General features: G+C 53.3%; 1 protein-coding gene across 2 annotated transcripts in view; it reads right to left on the bottom strand.

Annotated features, from left to right (window-relative positions):
• CDH22 (cadherin 22) overlaps positions 1-21643 on the bottom strand; it is a 77590-nt gene that overhangs the window by 38368 nt on the left and 17579 nt on the right. For both annotated transcript variants that reach the window (XM_059862744.1, XM_059862746.1), the window contains exons 2-3: positions 13024-13964; positions 8909-9203 (exon numbers count right to left, since the gene is read on the bottom strand). In XM_059862744.1, the coding sequence (XP_059718727.1) occupies positions 8909-9203; positions 13024-13248 (520 nt within the window). In that variant the 5' untranslated portion in view covers positions 13249-13964. The remainder of the gene's footprint in view (positions 1-8908; positions 9204-13023; positions 13965-21643) is intronic.

Genomic DNA, 21643 nt, shown 5'->3' with positions numbered 1-21643 from the left:
CTGAAACCATCCCTGGTGCCTTCCTCCTTTGTCAGCAGACCTCAAGCCCAGAGCCTGCAGGCAAGGCAGGGATTTCCTGCACCAGCCCTGCCCTGACTCAGGCAGGAGATGAGGCAGCAGAGACAGCACTGCTGCTGTGAGCAGCTGGGATGCACATGCTCCCCCAGTCCAGTTCACTCTGATCTCCTGGAAAGGGTGCTCACTGAGGGAAACAAGCAGTTACCATGGTTGCTTTTCATTCTCCCTGGCAGCCTTCTCAGAGCTGCAGCTCTGCTGATAACAGGAGAATCCCCCTCATCAGTCTTCAGCAACAAGCTAGTTTGAGTCAACTTATTTATGCTTTGCTGTCTCCAGTGAAGTTATGGTGCATCCCTGCCAGGCACGTCCAGATTTTACACCACGGCAACACTGGCTCTCTGCCTCGCAAACAACTGTTTAAGAAATACTATTGCTGCATTTCCTCCTCCTCTCCCTGCCATAACACAACTCCTTCAGGCAGGTATGAGCCAAGGCAGATCACTCCCACACCAGCCCTGCACATTCCCTCGGGCAGCCTGGCATGTTCCCTTGGGAAGCTTCTGATCAGAAAGCAAAAAAAGGGACCAGAGAAGGGAAATGACACCAGGGTCTCCAACATCCTTCTTCCAGCTGCAGTAGAGAAGCCTCCCAGGGATGCTGGAGGTGCCAAAGTCTCAGAATCACAGAAAGCAGTACCTGCCCATGGGAACAAGAGAGGCAGCCTGGCAGCAATCAGCTGAGAGCCCAGTGCCCACAGCAGCACCCCCTCCTGCACCTGCAGCACAGGCAGAGCCTGCTGACCTTGTGCAAACATCCCATGCTCCAAGAACCACTTGTTCCTGCTGAGGGTTAGGAGATTCAAACCTCACCCACAGGACCCAAGACCATCTGTTTATTTCCCTGCCCTTGCCCTGTATACCTGTGTCAGGACTGCACAATTGCAGACAGAGCAGGTGTCCCAATTCCACACCACAGCCTCCTGTTCCAGCCCTGACTGTGCAGTCATCCCAAGCCAGGGATCATGAGAGACAGGCTGGCCACTAAACATTTGCATCAGACTCTGCATCTCAAGATTCATTCATTCAATTGCATAACTCACCTCCTAATCCATCCCTGTCAGGCACAGCTGTACTCCCTGTGTTCCAGAATTTACCTGGATGCTGCCAAGCTGCAGAGTCTGAAGAGGAGGCAGGACCTGTGCCCACCCAGAGCACAGTTTGTGTCACCCTTCCAAGCCATGCCTTGGACAGGTGAGGTGGGCTGCTGCTCTCAGGCTTCCTGTGCCAGCACTGAAAGCTCCTGGCCCACAGCTGCTGGGCACTCCCAAGAATTGGAAAAACAGAGCAGCAGCTCCAGCTCCAGGTCCCAGGGGTGAGCCCCATGTTTGGGACCAGAGTTTTTTGCTCAAGGGCAAGGGAAACCAAGCAGCACAAGGAGCATTGCAGCAAGACACCCTCACTCAGAGGCAGAGATAGGCCACAGTGCCCTTGGGCTGCAGCCAGCAATGCCAGAGGTGATGAAGGCTCTGCCCTTCCCCACCTGCCCTCACAGCATCTCACTAACAAAAGAGCAACATCAGCCAGGTGGAGAACACTGACCCCACTTTGTGCCTTGACCTGTCTGCAAAGGTGCCTGCTCAAGGTCACCTAAAGGGTATCAGGAATTTACTGGTTTAACTTTTCAGCATCCTCCCCTAACCTCCATTTATCCCCTTCCCACCCTTCCCTTTCCATGGGAAGAGCAGTGGTTTTCAATTTCAGCTTAACCTGGTCCCCTCCTTCCTGCAGAGACAAGCTTTCCCTGGCTCCCACCCTGCTCCAATATTAGTCCCTGCTCTCCAAGCACAGCACTGCCCACAGCAAGTACAGAATGTACAGCTTTTATTTAGTTTTCTGGCACATGCCTTAGCCATAAAAGATACACTAAATAAAATCTAAACATCCATCATGTACTCTATCACCCGCCTCCCATAACCAAGAAGCCCGAGCCCATATCCAGAGAGATAATTAGACATGTAAAATGAGATAAGACCTTGGTTCCTCCCCCGACAAGCTCACCCCACAGATCAGAGGAAACCAACAATTTTACATAAAAATTAACAGGTCAGAATCCATCTCTAATTCTCCCTCTGCAAAGGTGAGATCTGGCACAGCAGATCAAACAGACCCTGATTTCCTCCAGAAGGAAGGGGGAAGCAAGACCCTCACTTCCAGAGCAGTAGCTAGCTGGCTGTGGCTGCCAGCCATCCTCTGTCCCCATGGGCCCTGCTTGGCCTGTCCCCATTCCACACCCTGAGCCATCCTGGAGACCTGCCAGGGCCAGCAGCCAGCCCTGAGCTCTGCCAGCAGCATCCCTTCCCTGCTGTGAGCAGGGTCAGCAGGGCAGGGAGGGCCCCACTGTGGTGTTTGTGAGGGTCCCCAGGACGAGGTGAGGGATGAGAATCTGACTCTATGTTCTCAGAAGGCTGATTTATTATTTTATGATATTATATTAAAGAATGCTATACTAAAACTATACTAAAGAGAAGGATGCAGACAGAAGGCTTAACAAGAATGAATAATAAAAACTCGTGACTGACTCAGAGTCTGACACAGCTGCCTCTGATTGGTCATTAAGTGAAAACAATTCACATGTTTGGATAAACAATCTCCAGACCACATTCCAGAGCAGCAAAACATGGAGAAGCTGAGGCTTCTCATCTTCCCAGGAGAAGAAATTCTGGCAAAGGGATTTTTCAGAAAATATCACGGTGACACCCCAGGAGCTGCAGGAGCTGTGTCTCTGCAGGGTCCCTTCCCCCGAGGGCAGAGCTCAGCCCCCAGAGCCCCCCTGCCATGCTGGGTGTCCCCAAGGCTGGCAGGGCACAGCAGCTCAGCCCAGTGCCCTGCATGGGATGGACAGGGCTCTGGAATGCCAATGCAGGCCTGTCCTGGCATCTGTGACTGCCTTCCCATGGACCCAGAGCCTCTGGGGCCATCCCAGCAACCCTGCAGGAAAAGGCTGAGAGCTCCAGACCACTTGCTATGCCACTCACTCCAAACACGTTCAGCTAAAAGAAATGTTGACAGGCAAACTCCAAACACATCCACGAGCAGAGAGGCCCTGCACTGAATCCACAAGCAAGTGCCTGGGACCTGTCACTTCCCCAGGGACAGAAGTACAGCCAGGCTCTGGGCAGGCAAAAAGGCAAATGAGCAGCAGGAAAAACCAGCACTTGCTAAACTTGACTGTCCCTCCTCATGGCAGCAGCCACCATTCTGTGGTGAAACCAGGAGCCTCCAGATGCTCTCCAGACCAGCTCTGGGGCTCAGTTGCCACCTTCAGCTTGGGTAGAGACCAGGGACACTTTCTGGCCATGCTGAGAGCCCTTTCTGTGTGGGTCTGGCCAGCTCCAGGACAGCACTCAGGCACTTCAGCTCACAGAACATCAGGGACCCTGCAAGGAGTGCTGTGTCATGCAAAGCCACATTCCCTGGCCTGATGCCAGCGTGCAGCACTCTCATCCCAGGTGCCTGGGTGCCATGGGCCAGGAGGCAGGTGGGAGTTTATAAACAATGCAATTTACAGCTTTTGCCTGGCCCCAAACACCTGCAGTGGCTGGTGCACCCCAGACACATTCAGGCAGGACACCAGGGAAAAAAGGAACTAGAGTAGCTTAAAAATTACTGGAGCAGAAGTGAGTTTCTTGCAATCTTGTGAACATCCTGACTTGGTAGAAAGCCAGGCCCAGAGGAGGTTCACTGCACAGCCCTCTCACCCCACAGGACAAGCCCCAGGGCAGTAACCTGGCAGGGTGCAATTACTCCAGTGTGCTACTGTGAAACTTCTTTTGGGGTGTCTGGCCAGAGAAAGGCACTGCACAAAGCACCCCAGCCCCTGGCATGGAGCTGGTAAACGTGGTGCCATGGGGAGCAAACCACAGCATCCCATGGAGAGGCTCAGGTCCCTGAGGGGCTGCCAAAGGCAGCCTGGATGAGATCCTCACTTGGGCAGGGCAGTGTTTGGAGCCTGGCCCATGACCTAGAGCACAGTGCAGAAGGGGAAGGACTCCCCTCACCAAGGACAAACAGACAGGGCAGCCCCAGCTCCCAGCAGCTTCCAGATACACACAAGTGACTTTAGCACTTTCTAGCAAGGGGGGTGGGGGGGGGGAAATCCGATTGCCTGCAAGTGTTCTGGCTGTATGGTAAACAAAGTGTTTTTCTCTGCTTCCAGCACGGAGATTAAACAATTTCTTTTCACAATAATCACTTCTGCATTCAGCCAGCTTTGTGCTGGAGTCAGGGCTTGACCCCAAGTTTCTGTCAGTACAGCCAAATCGCCTCTAATCTGGACATGGTGCTACACAGAGAAATGAGAGTGAAATGCACCAAGGGAGGAGTGATGTTCTGATGGAAGCATATGCCTTTCCTGGCATGCTCCTCACTCCAGGCCCTGCCTGCTCCCCAAGCACCCCACAAGTGAGCTCTGGGCTGCAACACCCACCCTGTGCAACCAACAGAGCTGTCTAACAGGAGGCACGGTGTGCTGGATTTGGGCTCACGCCTCAGTGCAGCAGACAGCTGCTAAGCACACCCCAGGGAGATCAGGAAAGGAGCCCAAACTACAGCTAATTTTAGCACCTCCTGTAACCAGGTGAAGCTCCTGCAGTTTCAAGGCAGTTGGCTGGGTCCCATCCTGCATTCTCCTGAAGCTGCAGCTCTCTCCCTCTGGTGCTGGATTCTGCTCAACTGTGATGTTTGGGAGAGATCCACCCAGGGGTATCCACAGAGGCTGAGCCTGGGGTGCCAGCACAGAGCAGCCTGCAAGCTCTTGACCAGCAGCCTCTCCCTGAGGTGACAGGACAGCAGTGAAGCTGTAAACAGGATTTGCAGCTCAGGCCCTATCCTGCACACACACTGCTCCTTGGTTTGCACACTGTGGACACAGGGCAGTCACTGAAAATACTCCCCAGGAGCCCCTGGCTTCCTCAGCCTGGGTGACTCCAGGGTATTGCCTCCAGCCCAGCTCCCTCTGGGGGCTGAGCAGGGACCTGTCCAACCCTCTGCAGACACAGCTGCCCTCCCTGCCAGGCTGCAAACCTCCCACAGCAGCTGCACTACTGCTCCTGATGCCCCAGGCCAGACCAGGTTACTCCAGAAAAGCCAACTGCTGGCTTTGCAGCTGGCTCAGCTGTGCCAAGGGGGGCCAGATAAAGCTCTTGGGTCAGTTTCCATTTTGGATGTGCTTCTGCCAAGAGCAGGATATCCCTGTGTAGAAAACAATGACTTCTCCAGCCTGGCTCATAGGCTGGGGCTAGCTCCAGGCACCACCTCTGCCCTTTACAAATCCCTTATCCTCCTGACCATCCTGCATCTGCCACTATTGATCCATCAGATAACAACAGCAATCCTTTTTCTTTTCCCTCTGCAGAGGTTTACAAAGAGTCTGGATGAGTTCATGGAAGACAGATACCAAAGCTGACTAAACCCCCAGAAACCACCCACAGCCAAAGAAATTTCCAAGCTGAAAACAGATGCTGGCTGGGAGAATATTAAGAGGAGCATCACATGTCCTGTGTGTGCTGTTCCTTCTTCCTAAGAATGCACTTTGACCACTGCCAAGGCAAGATCCTGGAACAAAGAGCCCTTTAGTGCACTCTCAGTCTCAGTCTCAGGCAGCACGTACAAACACACTGCCCTGGCCCCAGCACAGAGCAAGGGCAGCTGTGCTGCAGAGCACTCCCAGTTACTCTGAGAGTTTGTGCACTTCTCTCATTTGTTATTCCCTCTTAGACACTAGGAAATCAAATGACTTTCCCTCCCAATTAGTACTCCTTCATTATGCAAATAATGTCCTTTGATCTGCTCCTGCTGTCACAGAGCGGATCTGACTGTATTTGGTTTATTCCTCTTCACGCCCCAGGAAGGCACCCACCTCTGGGAGCTGGGACTCTGCTCTTGGCAGGGAATGGAGAGTGCAGATGAGAGCTGCCTTGAGTGAGAACAAAAACCACCCAAGCACAAACCCCAGCGAGGTCTGGGAAGGCAAGACCACGGGAGGAGGAAGAAGGGGTCACCCTTAACTCTTCAGGCTGGGATGGAAAGCAAAGGCTGCAGAGCAGCAGAGACAGGGAATGAGCAGCTCCCTACAGCTCCAAGCTGGAGAGCAGCCCTGCCCTTGGAGTGGCCCCATCCCAGTCACCCAGTCACCCTTCTTTTTGCTACATTCATCTACTACAGATGAATCCAAGTGGTGCTGAGAGCAGGCATGGCCACCAGCAGGCCCCCAGGCTTTGATCTTGATACACTAATAGCCAACCTAAGTTGTCCAGCCTTCATTCTCCTGCTTGGCCAGCACCAAGCTGGGGTCACCTCCATCCACACTCAGGAAGGCAGCAAGGCACACTCCCCAGTCACTCTCATGGAAATACCCCACAGCTCTAGGGGAGATGCTCTGTACAGCTCAGAGACAGCAAATACCAATAATCAATACCAACCACAACAAAGCCATGAGCACAACTGCACCCAGCCTTGATGCCACAAAAGGAGCACTCCCACACAAAAAGGGCCTGGCAGGTCTCTTTCCACAAGAATATCCAGAAATTCATGTCCCTGACCCAGCAGCTTCCAATATCCTGCACCCTCAGCCCTCCCTGCAGCATCTGGAGCTGAACTACTCACAGCAGGTCCATGACCAGCCCCATCTACCTCCCAGCTGCTGAACCTCAGAGGGTTGAGCAGAAAGCTCCTTGCCAGCCTTGCCTGTTTATGCTTTCACAGGCTGTGTCCCTCTTGTCCTTTGTGCTGCCTGTTCCTGGGCAAAGCACTGGTAAGCTGAGGGAGAAGTGGGAGGGAGCTGGGCACTTGCAGCAGCAGCAGCATGCAGGTCCCTCCCGCTCTGCACTCACACTGCTGGGGCCCAGGCAGCAGCACCACGTGGGGAGGATGTGTGAGGCCCTCCCTGGGCCATCTCCAGGGCAAGGCTGCTCTGGAGGAGCCCGTGCACTCCCCAGGATGGCCAGACTGCAGGAGGCTCCAAGGCTGTGGCAGGCAGGTAGCCTGGAAAGCAGAGCAGACTCTTGGCTCCAGCTCTCCTCTCTAAGCGCACAGCTGGGAAATGCAGCCCACGCCCTTCACAGCACTTCTCTCCACTTTTAACTTCCGAGTATTTTAATTTGCAGGAATCGCCTTCTTTCATGTTGTGAAACCGTGTTTCTTTCTCCCTCTGATCTCCAATTTCGCATAGAAACTGTCTCCTTTGATATGTCTTGTTCACATCAGTCTGATCAGGCAGCTCCATAATTGTTAGTGATTTTCAAAGAACTGGGATCCTTGTCTAATACCCAGAGTTGAGAATTCGTTGCTTTTAAAAATGTTGTTCAAGCAAATTAGATTAATTTAATTTCTTTCTTCCCTTTGGGAACAGGATGCCTCTTGCTTTGGTGCCCACATGCTGTCTTTCATTTCTGCAGGAGCACCCAGCTGTAGTTCAAAGGGTCACTCTCTGACTGAGGGGAGGATTTGCACAGGTAACTGGAAGCAGAAGGAGAGCTTGGGATGCCTCAGGAGAACTTGTTCTCCATACATGAACAGAATCCAGGCGGCAGCAGCTCCTCTGGTGCAATTCCTGCACATCTGCACCTGCTGGAGGCCACGCACCAGCCTTGCAATATGCTGTACATGAACCACAGAGCTCTGTCCCAAGGCAGTGCAGACCTGAGCACCATCCCCTGCCCCCTGCAGCCAGACCTTCCTGCAGCAGCACAGCAGGACCTGGTGGTTCCCCTGAGCTGGCCTCTCAAGCCCCTGGTGCTCTCAGCTGCTCCCCCTGCTCTGGGGGCTCTCTGCAGTCCTGGCACTGTTGCTGCCCCCTGTGCTGACTCAGCCCCTGCTGAGTGTTGGGGTCCTGCCTGACCTTCAATGCCAGCCTTTCAGGAGCTGCCTGCTACCTGGACACAGCCTTTGGGACCAGTGATTTACAGTTCCTCTTGCAGCACACACAGCCTGCTGCAGGGGTAGGACAGAGCCCAGCGTGCACAGGGAATGCTGTGGCTTCAGGCAGTGCAGCTCCAGCCATTCTCCCGGACTCCAGCTGTGCTCAGCAGCAGGGGAACCCAGCAGAAGCGAGGGCAGCAGTGCTGCAGCTCACACATCACCTCCCCGCACCCATGCTGAAGCTTGGGTGAGCACAATGCTGACTGTCCTGCTCTGACATCCCTGGGGGATGGACTCGTGCAGCCTCATCATCAGCCTGGCCCTCAGAGCTTCAGCAAGGTGACCACACCAACACACTTCAGAGGGGCCTGGTGCCAAGGGGATGGGCAGTTAAGGCTAACACAGGGAAGACACTTCTGCCACAGGGACATGAATTCCCCAACCTCAGTCAACAAGGCCTGGCTCCTCAGAGAGGGGCAGATCCAGCTGAGAAGGGCCTGGCAGTTCTGCGTGGGGACGCTCAAAGGGATGATGTCTGAGCAGCCCCGGGGCTCAGAAGAGCAGCAAAGCAGCACACAGAGGATGTTCTGAGCTGGGGGAGAAGCACCACTCAGACCAATCTGAACCACAGGCAGACGTGAGCCCCTTGATTTGTGAGGGTTTAGTCCAACCAGCCAGCATTTAGGAGGGAGGGGGCTGTGCAAAGCCAGAGTCAATGCACAGCAGGCAGCTGGCACCACCACGACCCGTCCCCAGAGCACGGCTTAGGGCTGAGACTGAGCGCTCAGCCAAAGGCTGGCAATCAGCTCAGAGGATTTATCCACTTGTTTTTCTTAAGCCACCTTATTTATTTTTCCCTTTTGGCTCCCTAGCTCTGCAATCCCTGGGATTTGCAAGTGGTTTTTGTGGGGTACAGTGGGCTCAAAGGTCTGACAGGGGAGAGGTGCAGCTTTCCCAGCCCAGAGCAGACCTACCGACGGGGGACAGCTCGGCCACGCTGCCGATGTAGGGCCCCTCGAGGAAGCGCGGCTCGCTGTCGTTGATGTCCTGCACCTTGATGATGAACTCGGACTCGGGCTCCAGCAGCTGGTCCGTCTGTCTGTCCCGGGCCTGTGCCCGCAGCGTGTAGAAGGTTTTCTGCTCCCGGTCCAGGCGCTCGGTGGCGTGGATGTCACCTGTGATCTCGTCGATGAGGAAGATGGTGCCTGCGCCCTCCCCGGAGATTGTGTACTTGATGGAGCCGTCTCCCTCGTCCGAGTCCGAGTGGATCTGCCAGGGAAAGAGGGAGAGGGTGGGAGCAGGCTGGGGATGTGCTTGTACCCAACCCCAGCCACTTGTACAAGATGCCCAAGGTCCCTGTGTGATGCCTCTCTGCTCACTCTGCTCTTGTTGGACTGGACAGTGACAGAGAGAACCACCAGACAACTCCTGTGCATGAAGGAAGGCCCAATAAACTGAAATTTCAGGCCTGCCTTTGCAGCTCTGCAGGTTACAGATTCTGCCAGTGCCCACCCCCACTACAAACCAAGGGACAAACCCCTTTAATAACGGGTTATGAGATGATGGAAAAGCAAAGGACAACTCAACTGCACTCCAAAGAAAGAGGCTTCCCTCTGGGCAAGGACCCAGGACTCTGGCAGCATGGAATCACCTCTCCCAAGCTGCACCAACAGCATCCCTCCCCTTCTACACAACAAATTGCCCAAAGTCCATCCTCATCCACCTGCTTTGCCTCAGCCACAGTCACCCTCCACGATCTGGGCAGCTGGTGCTGACAAGTCTCCCTGCTGAGGAGCTCACAGACTTGCTGCATCCCTCTGCTGTGTTTATGTTGCAGGGTAACAGGGGTCACAACATCTCATCATCAAGCCCAGAGCCCCACCTGGACAAAATCTCACTGAAGAGTTTGACAAATCAGCTCATGTTCAGGACTAAAAACAGACCCTGAGGAAGATGCCTTTGCAGGCAATCTCTGCTGCTTCATTTTTTAATTAAGACCATGTTTGGAATTAGGAAAAGAAAGGGTAAACAGCAGTTCCCCATGGACCACGAGCTGACTGGAATCCAGGCCAGACGTCCAGAGATAATTTTATTGGTGGCATTAAACTGAGTTATGAGGTTTTTACAATCCAGCCACTTATGAGAAATCTATTAACAGTAACCGGACAGGCAGAATGCATCTTGACAGAGAGCAGCATGGGCATTAATTGGGACAATCCATAATGGGACAGGCCCCCGGAAAGGTTTCATCAGCTGCTTTCATTTCTTTCCTACAATTTTTGCTTAGAATCAGCAAAGTTGTGTCCCCCCTCCACAAAAAGAAAAAAGCCGTCCATTAATCGGCTAATGAAATATGAAAATGTTTATGGGCCATTCAATCTTCCAAACTGCAGTTCTATAATCCACCTTTCAGACTTACAGCTCTACCAGCAAGAATTTATACCAGAGCTGCCTCTTTTTTTTATGATGCCTTCATTATATTTGTCTTGTTAGATACAGTTTATGTATTTATTTCACAAGTGAGGGACCCACACGTTAGGCAATTCCGTGCGTTTTGCACAACATTCACAAATTACTGCCCATGGTGACAGATCTCTCAAGGCTTGCCTGGAAGGAGACCTTCACTCAGCTCACAAATAGGGCTGTGAGCCCAGCAGAGTCTGGGACCACCGTGATGGCTTTGGCTGGAAATGTGCCTATGGGGTGGTCACCCCGCCCTGGCCACCTGGAGCGTCCTGCCCTGGTCTGTGGGGATGGTCATCCCAGCCTGGCCACCCAGTCCCAACCCTCCCCACTGGCTGGTGGAGAGCTTGCTGCCCTCTTCACTTTATCATCCTCTCCCAGTTCTCAGTGCTACTCCGTGAGCTTTTCAGAATGAAGGAGCACCAGGTCTGTACAGCACAGGCAGCAGAAACCTGCATTTCCTGCTGAACACCGGGCTCATGATTAATAATTAGGCTAGAGATAAAGCATCCAGCACCACATTGAGCTCTCAGCACATCCTCTTCACATATTTGCTCATCACTGACTGCTTGGAGCAGACACCAGCATCCCTGCAAACCGGAATGCTAGGAAGAAAAATGGAGCCTGGGCTCAAGGGGCTGCAGAGATTGATTTACAGGGGAAGATTAAAAGAGCTAAATCTGTGCTGCTTGGCTAAACAACAACTAATGGGGGAGGGCCGGATGGCAGACTACAGAAACACGAGGGGAGATGCCACAGACCACATGCCAGGGATGTTCTCTCCTCCCTTTACAGCAGGCAGGCTTGGGGAGCACCACGCTCCCACGCAGCCTCAGGGCTCCCTCCACCCCTGGGCACAGCAGGAGACTGATGGCACACAGCTCTGGCACACACTGGGCCACAAGAGCAGAGGGACCACCCAGCCCTGCCTGCAGCTCAGCCCCAAGCAAGGAGAGCAGTGTCTGCAGAGCTGGGACATCCAGAGGGAGGACAATGGGCTGATCTATACCATTTGTTAAACAGGAAAATTGTTTCCTTGTCCTAAAAGACTACAACCACAATTCTTACGAAGCCATTAATTACATACTAATAATTAAATCAAAATTAAATATGAACAGAGGTGCACATTCCTTATTAAAAGCAATTAAACAGAAAGCACAGATACACAAATAAAAAATGACTCTGGGGCTAGAAAAGAAAGAAAATCAAATAAAAACTAGCCCGTAATAAAGGCGCACTCTGTTTGCTCCAACTCATAAAGCCTGAGTTCATCAATTTTCTTTAAATATTAGCAACTTAATTAAATCTGCTTTTTTCGCTTTAATCCTCTCCTCTATCTAAAATAGATCTGTCCACATGCAGAAGTTTGTAACTAGTGCTGACCCCATAATTCTATTTAAAAAAACCAAAGAAATCCACATCAAACTGACAGCAGCCTCAGGGGAAATTACAGTTCAGAAGAAGGATTAGCTAGAGAACCCAGATTTTATGGAAATGGTATCGGCCCTTCAGAAAGCACACGTAGGTGTGTGAGAGGCATCCACGGAGGGCAAGCCCCAGTGCAGGAAGGCTCCGGACCCACAGGTTGTGCTAAGAGGGCTGGCACACTGCTGGGGACAAGGAGTGTCCCAGGCGAGCGCTCCATCCTCTCCAGCAGCAGGAAGAGCCTGGCCCTGCTGCTTCCAGCCCTGGGGATCACAGGCAGGGCTGTCAGCGCTGCTGCTGTGAGCCAGGCGAGTGATGTGGGTGATGTGGAAAGGGGCTGTAAAAGGGTGAGCTGTAGGTTTGGGTTCAGCTGGAGCAGAGGCACTGCCAGGCCTGTGACAGGCCCGGTGCTGCTCCCAGGGGAGCCGTGAATTAGCTGTGCCTGCTCTGAGGGCGGTGCAGGAGCGCGGCTTTGAGTGTCTGCTGAAACGGACACAAATCACCACTGAAATCCCCGCTGGCCCCCAGCCAGGAAACCCATTTTCAAGCTCCTCCAGACTCATGCCCAGACGGCTGAGGCCATCAGACAGCCCTGCTGTACGAGCTCTTGGGCACTTTCCTTTGGGGTGAGCCCACGCCTCCAGCTCCAGTGTGTTCCACTGACTGGTCCCAACAGCTAGCACGGCCTTCACACAAATACAAACAACCCATCTGCCTGACACATGGGGCAGCTGCTTCTCCAAAGCCCCCAGAAAAGGATAAAGCCCAGCAACCCCAAGGTGAAATGTTCCTTCAGCCTCGGGACACCAGGAGTGGAGGGAGCAGAGGTCATGTCCAGCCTTCCCAGGAGGTCACACACCAAGGAAGTGTGGTGAGCTCCTGCCTGCCGACCCAGTCCTGCCCAGCAAGGCACTGTCACCTGTCCCACAGGGACAGGGCTTCTTGCACCCACCCCCAGACATCCCAAGAAGCCAGTATAGGATTGTAGGAACATAGATGTAAATCTTGGTGTGTCCTGTTATCACCTCTGGGAGCACATTTACTTCACCACCTCAACAGGGACCAGGTCCTGCCATCACAGTCCACAAAACACTTCTCCAGCCAGGCCTCCGTGAACAACCTTCACAAGGGCTCAGCATTGCCAGCATTTCCACCCTGCCCCTGGCTCCGTCAGCCCCACAGAGACACCAGGCCAGCTTACCTTCCCCACATAGAGCGGCTCCGTGCCCGTGTACTCCTCCACCACAAAGAACTGGTTCCAGACCCAGCCACGCTTCACTCTCCCGCCGGCCAGCAGTGCAGGGTCCCCGGGCTCCCCGAGGCCAGGGCCCTGCCCCGCCGTCTGCATGGCCCAGCACCCCAGCTCCTGCATGGCGCAGAACAGCAGCAGCATGGTGCACAAGCAGCCCCGCAGACCCTTCGCCATGGCACTCTAGGAGGCTGCATCAGCAGGAGCTTCTGGATGTGCAGCCAGCATCCTTTAGGGACAAGTAGGAGGAAAGTCCACACTAGCAGCGTGAGGCCGCCCGGTCACTGCAGAGCATCCCCGGCCCTGCTGCATGCCGTGCCCTGCAGCTGGAGTGCTCCTGTCCTGCCTGAGTCACATCTGTGACAAGAGGTGGCCCCAACTGCCCGCTGCTGGCGTGGGAGCAGTCAGTGCTGGGCCTCGCAGGCTGCTCCTGGGTCTCCAGAGAAGAGTCTGGCAGCTGGCATTTGTCCCCGGGGACAGAGCTGCAGGGCTCCGTGCTGGGCTGCCGCGGGTCTGGCTGGGGAAGGGGGCGATGCACAGCCTGCTGCCCACCCTGCCTGCGGGCACACGAGGCACTGACACCCACTGCTGGCATGCACAGGAGGAGAAGGAAGCTCTTCCACAAAGCTTTTCACAGAGGAGCTGACAGGATGAGCTGCTGTGGCCAACGCCTGCCTGTCCTGTGGCAGCCTGGGACTACTGTGCGAGGGGTGCGGCAGGGCAGGTGTCTGTGCCACAGGTGCAGCTCACAAGGCCATTTGTAACTCCCATCTTCAGGGGGACACCATCCCAGTGCCTGGTGAAGGGTCCTTTGCCCAGATGATTCCGGCCACTTCCATTCTCTGCTGGCTCACGCAGGGAGGTGCAGGGCAGTCAGCAGCATCTCCAGGAGCCTGGAAAAAGCCAAGGTGTCAGAGCTGGTGTGAAAACAAGGCCCAATGTCCCCCTGTGCTGCTCCTGCAGCCCTGCTCAGTATCTCCCACCCTGCCCTGCCCCAGGTGCTCCACAGCCAGGCCAAATCCCACAGGTCCTGCCAAAGCAGGAACACAACAGGGCGGGCTGCAGTACTCTCAGCACTGCAGACATCTGCTCCAGCAGGGACTCAGAGACCAAGGATCCTGCTGACAAGGGCACCTCCTCACCACATGGTCCTGGCTGTTGAGAGGAGTGAGGTCTGCACCTGGAGGGAGTTACTGGTGCCCACCCACACTGTTAGGAGATGTGCAGCAGCCCTCCTGGCACAGCACAGCTGCTGGTGCCTGCACAGGACCGGAGCACAGCAGTCCTGCACAGGCAGACAAGGCTCACACTGAGGGATACCAGCCCCTGAGCATGGGAGGTGCAGCCTGTGCAGACACTCCTGCAAGCCCCCCCTGCAGAACCTCTCTGTGATCTCACCTCTGCAGCCATGGGCAGCAGAAAAGCATCTGTTCGAGAATTTGCCACCTGGCCGACTCTAAAGGTAACAGTTTGAAAAAGGGCGCTGGTGTAAGCTTTGAGCCACCCTCAAGGCACTGAGGGCTGAGACACGAGACCTTCAGCCCAGGGTACATTGCATCCAGTGAGCACATGGAGGGAAGGAGCCTGATCAGGAGATGGGGCTGCAGCATCCATCTCTCCCTGCACCAACACCCCGAGGTTCCACCAGAGCTCTGCAATACCAGCCACAGCCTGATCTACTCATGAAACATGCACCAGTCTGCAGAATTCATCTCCTGTCAGCTGCTACTCTGGAGGAGTAGAGGAGAGCAGAAAAAGGGTGAATGGAAAGGCAAATGGTCCTGGACTAGATGTCCATCTGCCCCCCACAGAAAGGGAACTGGACTGTGCTTTGCACAGACCCCTGCACAAATCTGAACAGTTCAGAGGAGGGACAGCTCCCACGTGTTTCTCCAGCTCTTTCCCTCACTTGCCATTCCCCTGTGTGACTCCACCAATGGGGCCATTTCCCAAACAGGGAATATCTGCTTCACTCTTTCCTGTCTGCAGTCACTTGTCTGGACAAACACTTCCCTGGGAACCACGAAGCATCATTCTACACTGCCTGCTCATGGCTCACGAGTTGTGTGTCACCCAATATGCACAAATCTGTCCACCAAAAGGTCTCACACACATCCCACCCCATGCCCAGCCAAGATCACTCATACACACTGGCTTCTTTTGTCTATTGATGCCTCATTTGAGTGCACACACATTTCCTCCCCATATACACACACTACATTCCACTCACACATGCACATCAGCTGTCACATGTGCCAGCCCTGTGCACTTCATGCTCCAAGGAAACAGGGTCTCCAGTGCATTTTTATGTTAGCAATCATGGTACAGAAGCAGTAACATTGCTCCCCACCCTCCTCCTTGCCAGCCCATTTATTATGAAGATATTTCCACACCAGTCAGGCGAGGCTGTTGACAATGTGTCCTGCAGCCAGGCCTCCCCACGCAGAAGTGCTTCCTGTCCCTGCTCCCAAAGGGCAGCTGGTGAGGGTCCCTATCAAACCCCAGAGTATTTAACACTGTACACTTAGGGGAGCAAGATGTCCTGTAGGTGGGAGATGGACTGAGCCATCTCTTCCCACGCAGAGGGTGAAGTAACTTCACAGACCAAATGCAGAGATTGGGGTCCCTGTTCTGCAGCAGCAGAGCTGAGGCTGCCCAACCCACAGCAGGCTCCAGAGCAAGACACTCACAAAACCAGCACAAGTGCAAGTGTGCTTTATCACACTTACCTGGGTAAACAGAAGATAAATACGGCAAGACATAGGGCACTGCTGTCACAAACAGCACCTCTCCCAGCTCTCACACCTAGGAGAGCTCTGGTTATTTTGGAGTAGGTTACCCAGACAGTGAGACGTCAATAAACTGAGCAGCAAAAGCTGTGCCAGAACAAGAGTTTCAGGTCAGCAGCAAGGCAAACAGTAAGTGTGGGAAGAACACCCTACCCAGCATCTCTGCCTGCCCCTCTGCAGCACTTTTACAGGCAACACCTCCAGTTGCATCCAAAATCTGAGTACAAGGAGTTGTAGCTGGTAAACTCAACTGCCAGAAAGAGAATTTAGAAAATAATCCATCTGCATCTGCTCTCAGGACAGCTATGTCAGCCAGAGCCTTGGGGAGAAGCAGCCACCACCTGCTGAAGTCTCCCATTCTGCCCTCCCAGCATCCCGTCCTTGCCATCCAGAAGCACATCCAGCCACACTGATTTATAAAGCTCTGCCAAAAGACTGACAAGGCAGCAGTGCCAGTGCCAGGGTGCAGTTCTGCAACACTGAAGGCCTTCTGAACACATGGGGAGGCTGCATGAAAGCCAGTCCAGTGGAGCAAATCCTGGCACCACAACTAACATCAGCATCCAGGGTGTCCAACTGAGCTGGCACATGAAGGCAGCACATTCCCATTGCCTCCAGAACCCAGCACCTGGGCACACAGCTGGCAGAAAGCACCAACACTGGCTCTGTGACAGCAGTAGGAGCCACCTTCATTCCCATCATCACACCATTTCACACCTTAGTGGCATCTGATTTCCTCCAGGACACAGGTACCCCAGGCACACACTGCAGGCAGCCCTGTGCACACAGAAATGGACTCTGAGCCTTCTCTGCCAGCCTGACCAGAGTTACAGCACACCAATGGAAGCAGCACAGTCCCAAGCAGCATCAATAAACCAGTAACAATAACAGCTGAAATGCACACTCTAAGGCAAGGCAGGAAGGAGGAAGTGAGGGCAGAAGAAGATGCTGCAGGGGGTGAGCTCCACTTGAGCAGAGCTGCTCCCTGGCTGGCAGACAAGCTGGCCCACAGTTCCCAAGGCAACTTGCTCAGCCCTGTTGCATCTGAGCACTCCACAGAGCAGATTCTGCCATGGAGAGGAGAGTCCTGCTGAGCACCATGGGGCTGGGCTGCGTTGCTGTGGGAAACACAACCTCATGCAGAGTCTCAGCTATTGTGCAGGGTTTATATTTCACAGATTTCTCATCTGAGCTGATGCAGTTTGCTGGTGACAGTGTCACGTGCCCAAAGTTCAGCTACTCTCAGCTGAGCTGTGTGCATGCTCTTCCTGGGGGCAGCAATGCAGGTGCTGTAACCAGAGTTGCCTCATCCAGGTCCCAGACATCAAAGCCCAACTGCAGAACCTGTGGTGACCTCCAGTCCCCTGCACCACAAAATGCAGGCCCAGAGACACATCTGGAGCCAGGCTCATTGCCACAAACAGATCCTTCTTCTCCAGTGGCAAATTCTCAGCCTGTGTCTCTTCTGTGACAGCTTCAGGGTCATGTCTCTCCTTGGTATGCAGAACCTTTCCAGCTGCCACATCACAGACCTCTTCCAGAGGCTGCAAGGCCAAGAGCCCCAAGTCCTACTCATGCCCTTACAGCAGCAGGAATGAAGACACCCCAGAAGGTCCCATACACAGGAAACAGGACTAGCACAGTGTTTATTTCCCTGTGTTATTGAAAACCTTTCACCAACAGCTGGAAGGGCCCCTTCCCTCTGCCCCACCTGAGCAGTGGGGCTGTGAATAACCATGGGAGCTGCTGCTGCAGCCAGCCCAGCCCACAGCAGCACACATGGCAGCATGCCCAGCACACCAAGCAGGTTTCCATGCAGAGTGTGAAGCACCAGACCCTCACATTGCCCCAGGCCCAGGGTGATGTCCCCTCTGCTGCTGCTCTGCCATCCCCACTTCCAATTATCAGCACAACTCCCCCCTCCCCTCCCCAGCAGAGCTCGTGCAGTTTGTTGGTGTGCATTTGGCACAGCTATACTGTACATCATGTTGACAGTAGAAATTACATCCTGAGCTTCTGTTTTACACTGTGCTCTGTCAGAACTCACCGCAGCCCAGTGATCAGGACAAATTGAATAGCATCCCGTCCATGTCAATATTTATTTCATTTTACAAATGCAGGCTGATGCAGGAGAAAGTAGGCAGGGGGAGGGGGGAGACAGGGGCAGCAATAGCACAGCAGGACAGCAGTGCCCAGCACACCACAGTCCTGCATTGCTGCCAGGAGCCCAGGGAGGATTGTCCCACCCAGAGGCCAGGGAGCATCCCTGGGACCTCATGCAGTGCTCCCATGCACGTAGCTCTACTGGAAGGGCTGGCACACCACTACTGCTCCTCTGACAAGCCCTAATAAATGGTAGAAAACACAGAACTGCCCACCAGGTACCAGAAGATGCAAAGGCAGGGAAGGAGAGCCCTCTCTCCTCAACCCCAGTCTGCAGCCTCAGCAAACGAGAGCTTGGATGTCCTGCTCTGGCTCCCCACACCTCCCAGCAGAGTGGCACCAGCCACCAGCACAAGCATCAGGACTGCTCCAGCTGCTCAGAACAGCCACGAGGATGCTACAAAGGCTGCTGAGGAGCAAGGTAAGAGCAAGGCACTGCTTGTGCCACCCTCTAGAATGAAGAGCCACAGCATGAAAACCCATAACATGAGAGGAACTCCTTAAACCTTGGGCTTTCCTCTGCTTTACCACAGCTTAGAGGACACAAGGAAATGAAGGCTGCAGTGGGAGGGTTGCTGGACAGAGACAATACCTCAGCCTGACACCCACAGTCCTCTTGCTCCTGGATCAGCTGCCTGCAGAATGAGCTCATGGGAGCACCCCTCACACAGCTCCAGCCCTGCTACCCAGCAAAGCCAAGGAAGGAGCAGACAGCAGCACAACAGGGACAGTCCTCAGGGTGGGGACAGCACCTGCAGGCAGAATCCCAACCCTGTGGCTGAAAACTGGGAGCTTGTGGACTCCCATGCTGTCAGAGAGCTGCTCCTCACAGTGTGCTCTCCCAAGGGCAGATCTTGCAGGGACAAAGGGGGCATGAGAAGAGCTGTGGAGTGCCTGCATCCCCAGGGTCTGGAGCAGGAATCTCTGACCAGTCACGAGGAAGCCACACAGGCCCAGCACTGTTCTGCCAGCCTTGGCACTGACCACAGCTGCCTCTCAGGGAGGCTGCAGAGAAGAGCATGGGGAGATCCAAGAGGCAGGCTGGAGGTGCAGACAGAGCATAGTCACAGCTGTGTCAATGGTATGCAGCTCTGCTTCCAACAGGCAGAACTACAGCACCTTTGGAGACAACCCAGGACAGAAAGCCAGACAGACTTGACTCCCAGCAAGCAGCCATAAGTGCCCCACTGTCAGAGCAGCAAGAAGAGCACAATTTTCACACCAGCTTGTCCCCAGAACATGCAAACCCATCTGGAGACCCTTTCTAAAGAGTGGGCCAACCTCCAGCACCAACCAGCCCCCTCCATTCCTTGCCCAGCTCTTTCTGAGCCCACTGTGCCTCTACTTGAGAGCTCAGAGGGTGTGCACTGGCTCCAGCACCATCCACATGTCAGCTGTGCCACCTCAAGGGAGCAGCTGAAGCCACGTGCAAGCACAAGAGCAGCTCTGGGGGTCAAATTGGTGCCAGCTCAGTCTGCATCCCACAGGGAGCCCACCTGCCTCACATCTGAGAGCATGGGCAGCACAGCAGCCCAGCCTCAGACAGCCCTTGCTGGGAGATGGGGCAGGAAAAAGCAGCAATTACTCCAAGAGCAATTCTTTTCCAGCACTGCCTACAGTGCAGCACGGGCTGTGGCCATGTCTCCTCCTGTTAAACAGGATTCAAATCCGCTTAAAGCTCCCCTTCCTGGGAAAAGGAGCAGGCTGGCTAGAGCACACTCCCCAGATCTGTTGTGTGCAGGTAATACAAGCATGGCAAGGCTGCTGCAAAGCTTTAAGATGGTTCATAATCTCCAGGCCTAAGGCTAAGACATGAACTCAGGCTCTCTGGAGCTCACTTTCTCTACTGGATATTGTAAGACAAGATGAGGCAAATACAGTTTTTTTTTTTTTTCTTTTTATAAACTTCTCCCCGAAATATAGAGAGGAGAGATGAGGCAATCTCACCAGACATAAAACACTGTCAACTCCAGGCCAGGCAGGTGTATCACAATCAAGCTTCCAACATCCCACACGCTGTCTCTTGACAAGAGATGTCAGTACCTCACCAAGCACCTTGGCCAAGCACCCACCCATATCCCCACAGCCTCCCCCAGCTCCTCTCCAGCATTCAAGAGGCACCTCAGGATTCCCCCTCTGGGCTGGACAGTGGAATGCACTGAGCCCTCTGCACAGGGAATACTCTGCAGCTTTAGAACACCAGGGACCAACAGCACAACCAGGCAGCAGCCCCCACAAACCAGTGTCCTTGACTGGAAAACATGAGCACACATCACTAACTCTGTAAGGGATGGCAGCACTGCTGAGAGCAAAGGTGTGGGACGCCCACTCACATCAAGACAGATGATGACCTCAGCCACGGCACTGCAAGCTCCCATTCCAGCAGATCCCATCAGTGGCATTTAAGTCTCAATGTTCACATAAGGCTGGACAAAGAGCCAGAATACTGGTGCCACAGAGACCATCTGGAAGCTAGACAGGTTTTTGCCACTGCAAGCTCTGGAACTCCCACTGCACCCTTTGCTGAAATGGACCCTGCAGAAGGCAACTCTAACTCAGTGTCCTTTCCAGAATACCACCAAATTTTGCCAATCTAGCAAGAGATGGCAAGAGACATTAACCTGGATAGCACATAGCATCACATCGTGTACAAATGCTGGAGAGGCAAAAAGATTCAAAACTGTACAAGCTTTTAAATTAAGATAATTAAATTACTTTTGTCTTTACTTACACAGTGAAAGGGTCATGTAACCAGTCACTGCATAAGCATATCCCAAATGCAGGTCCAGACCGTGCAAGGCAAGATTTGGCAGCAATCTGCCTTTCAGCAAGTCTTCAGCCTTGATAGAGAGCACAGAAGACAGACAATGATAAAATCAAGTTCTCTCTCTGATGTCACCACAGCCTCAGCTTTGACAACAGGGCAGAAAACCCATTATCCGTAGTAAAAGTTTAGTCATGCTTATTTTTGAAGTAAATCTCTGGATTTCCTCTTTCTGCTTCCTTGGAACTGTTCTCCCAGCAAGGAACTCCTTCATCTGCCTTTCTTCTCAGATCAACTTCCACAGGGTTGAGAAAAGTTGTTTTGGCAGAGGGATGTGTACCTACACAATGCTCAGGTCTGTATAACTAAACTTACCTCTTTCTCCCTTCTTTTTTAGTTGCTTTAAGTTTAATTATTGTCCCCTTTGATGCTGCCTTGAGAAATTATAATAGAAAAATGAGGCAACTGCCAGAGCAGGAGCTATTCACAACCTTTTGACTTCTCATGTTCAGTCACTTTCTGCTATCAGACACACTGTGAGGAACAGTATTTGTTAAAGCTCTCACACAAGCATTGTTTGGAAAGAAGTATTTTCAAAGTTTAGGAGGATTTTTTTTTCCTCCAAATCTTCTCTAGTCCAAGTTTCAAAGAAATTTTAATTGCAAAGAAAATCTCAACATTTGCCCTAGGGAAGAGGTTTTTACAGCCATAACGGTCTCGCTCTGCAGCAATTCTTTTCCAAATATGGAATTTTCATGCCTTGTCTACATGAATACAATACTTTTAATTTGTCTTTAAAAACAGTCTCTGAGCGGAGGTGGAAGCAGCCATCACAGCACCTCTGTCACAACTTCTG

The sequence above is a fragment of the Haemorhous mexicanus genome, chromosome 18 (assembly GCF_027477595.1).
Source record: "Haemorhous mexicanus isolate bHaeMex1 chromosome 18, bHaeMex1.pri, whole genome shotgun sequence".
NCBI lineage: Eukaryota > Metazoa > Chordata > Aves > Passeriformes > Fringillidae > Haemorhous > Haemorhous mexicanus.
The sequence above is the reverse complement of the archived record's forward strand: the minus strand, read 5'-3'. Positions and strand labels throughout refer to the sequence as shown.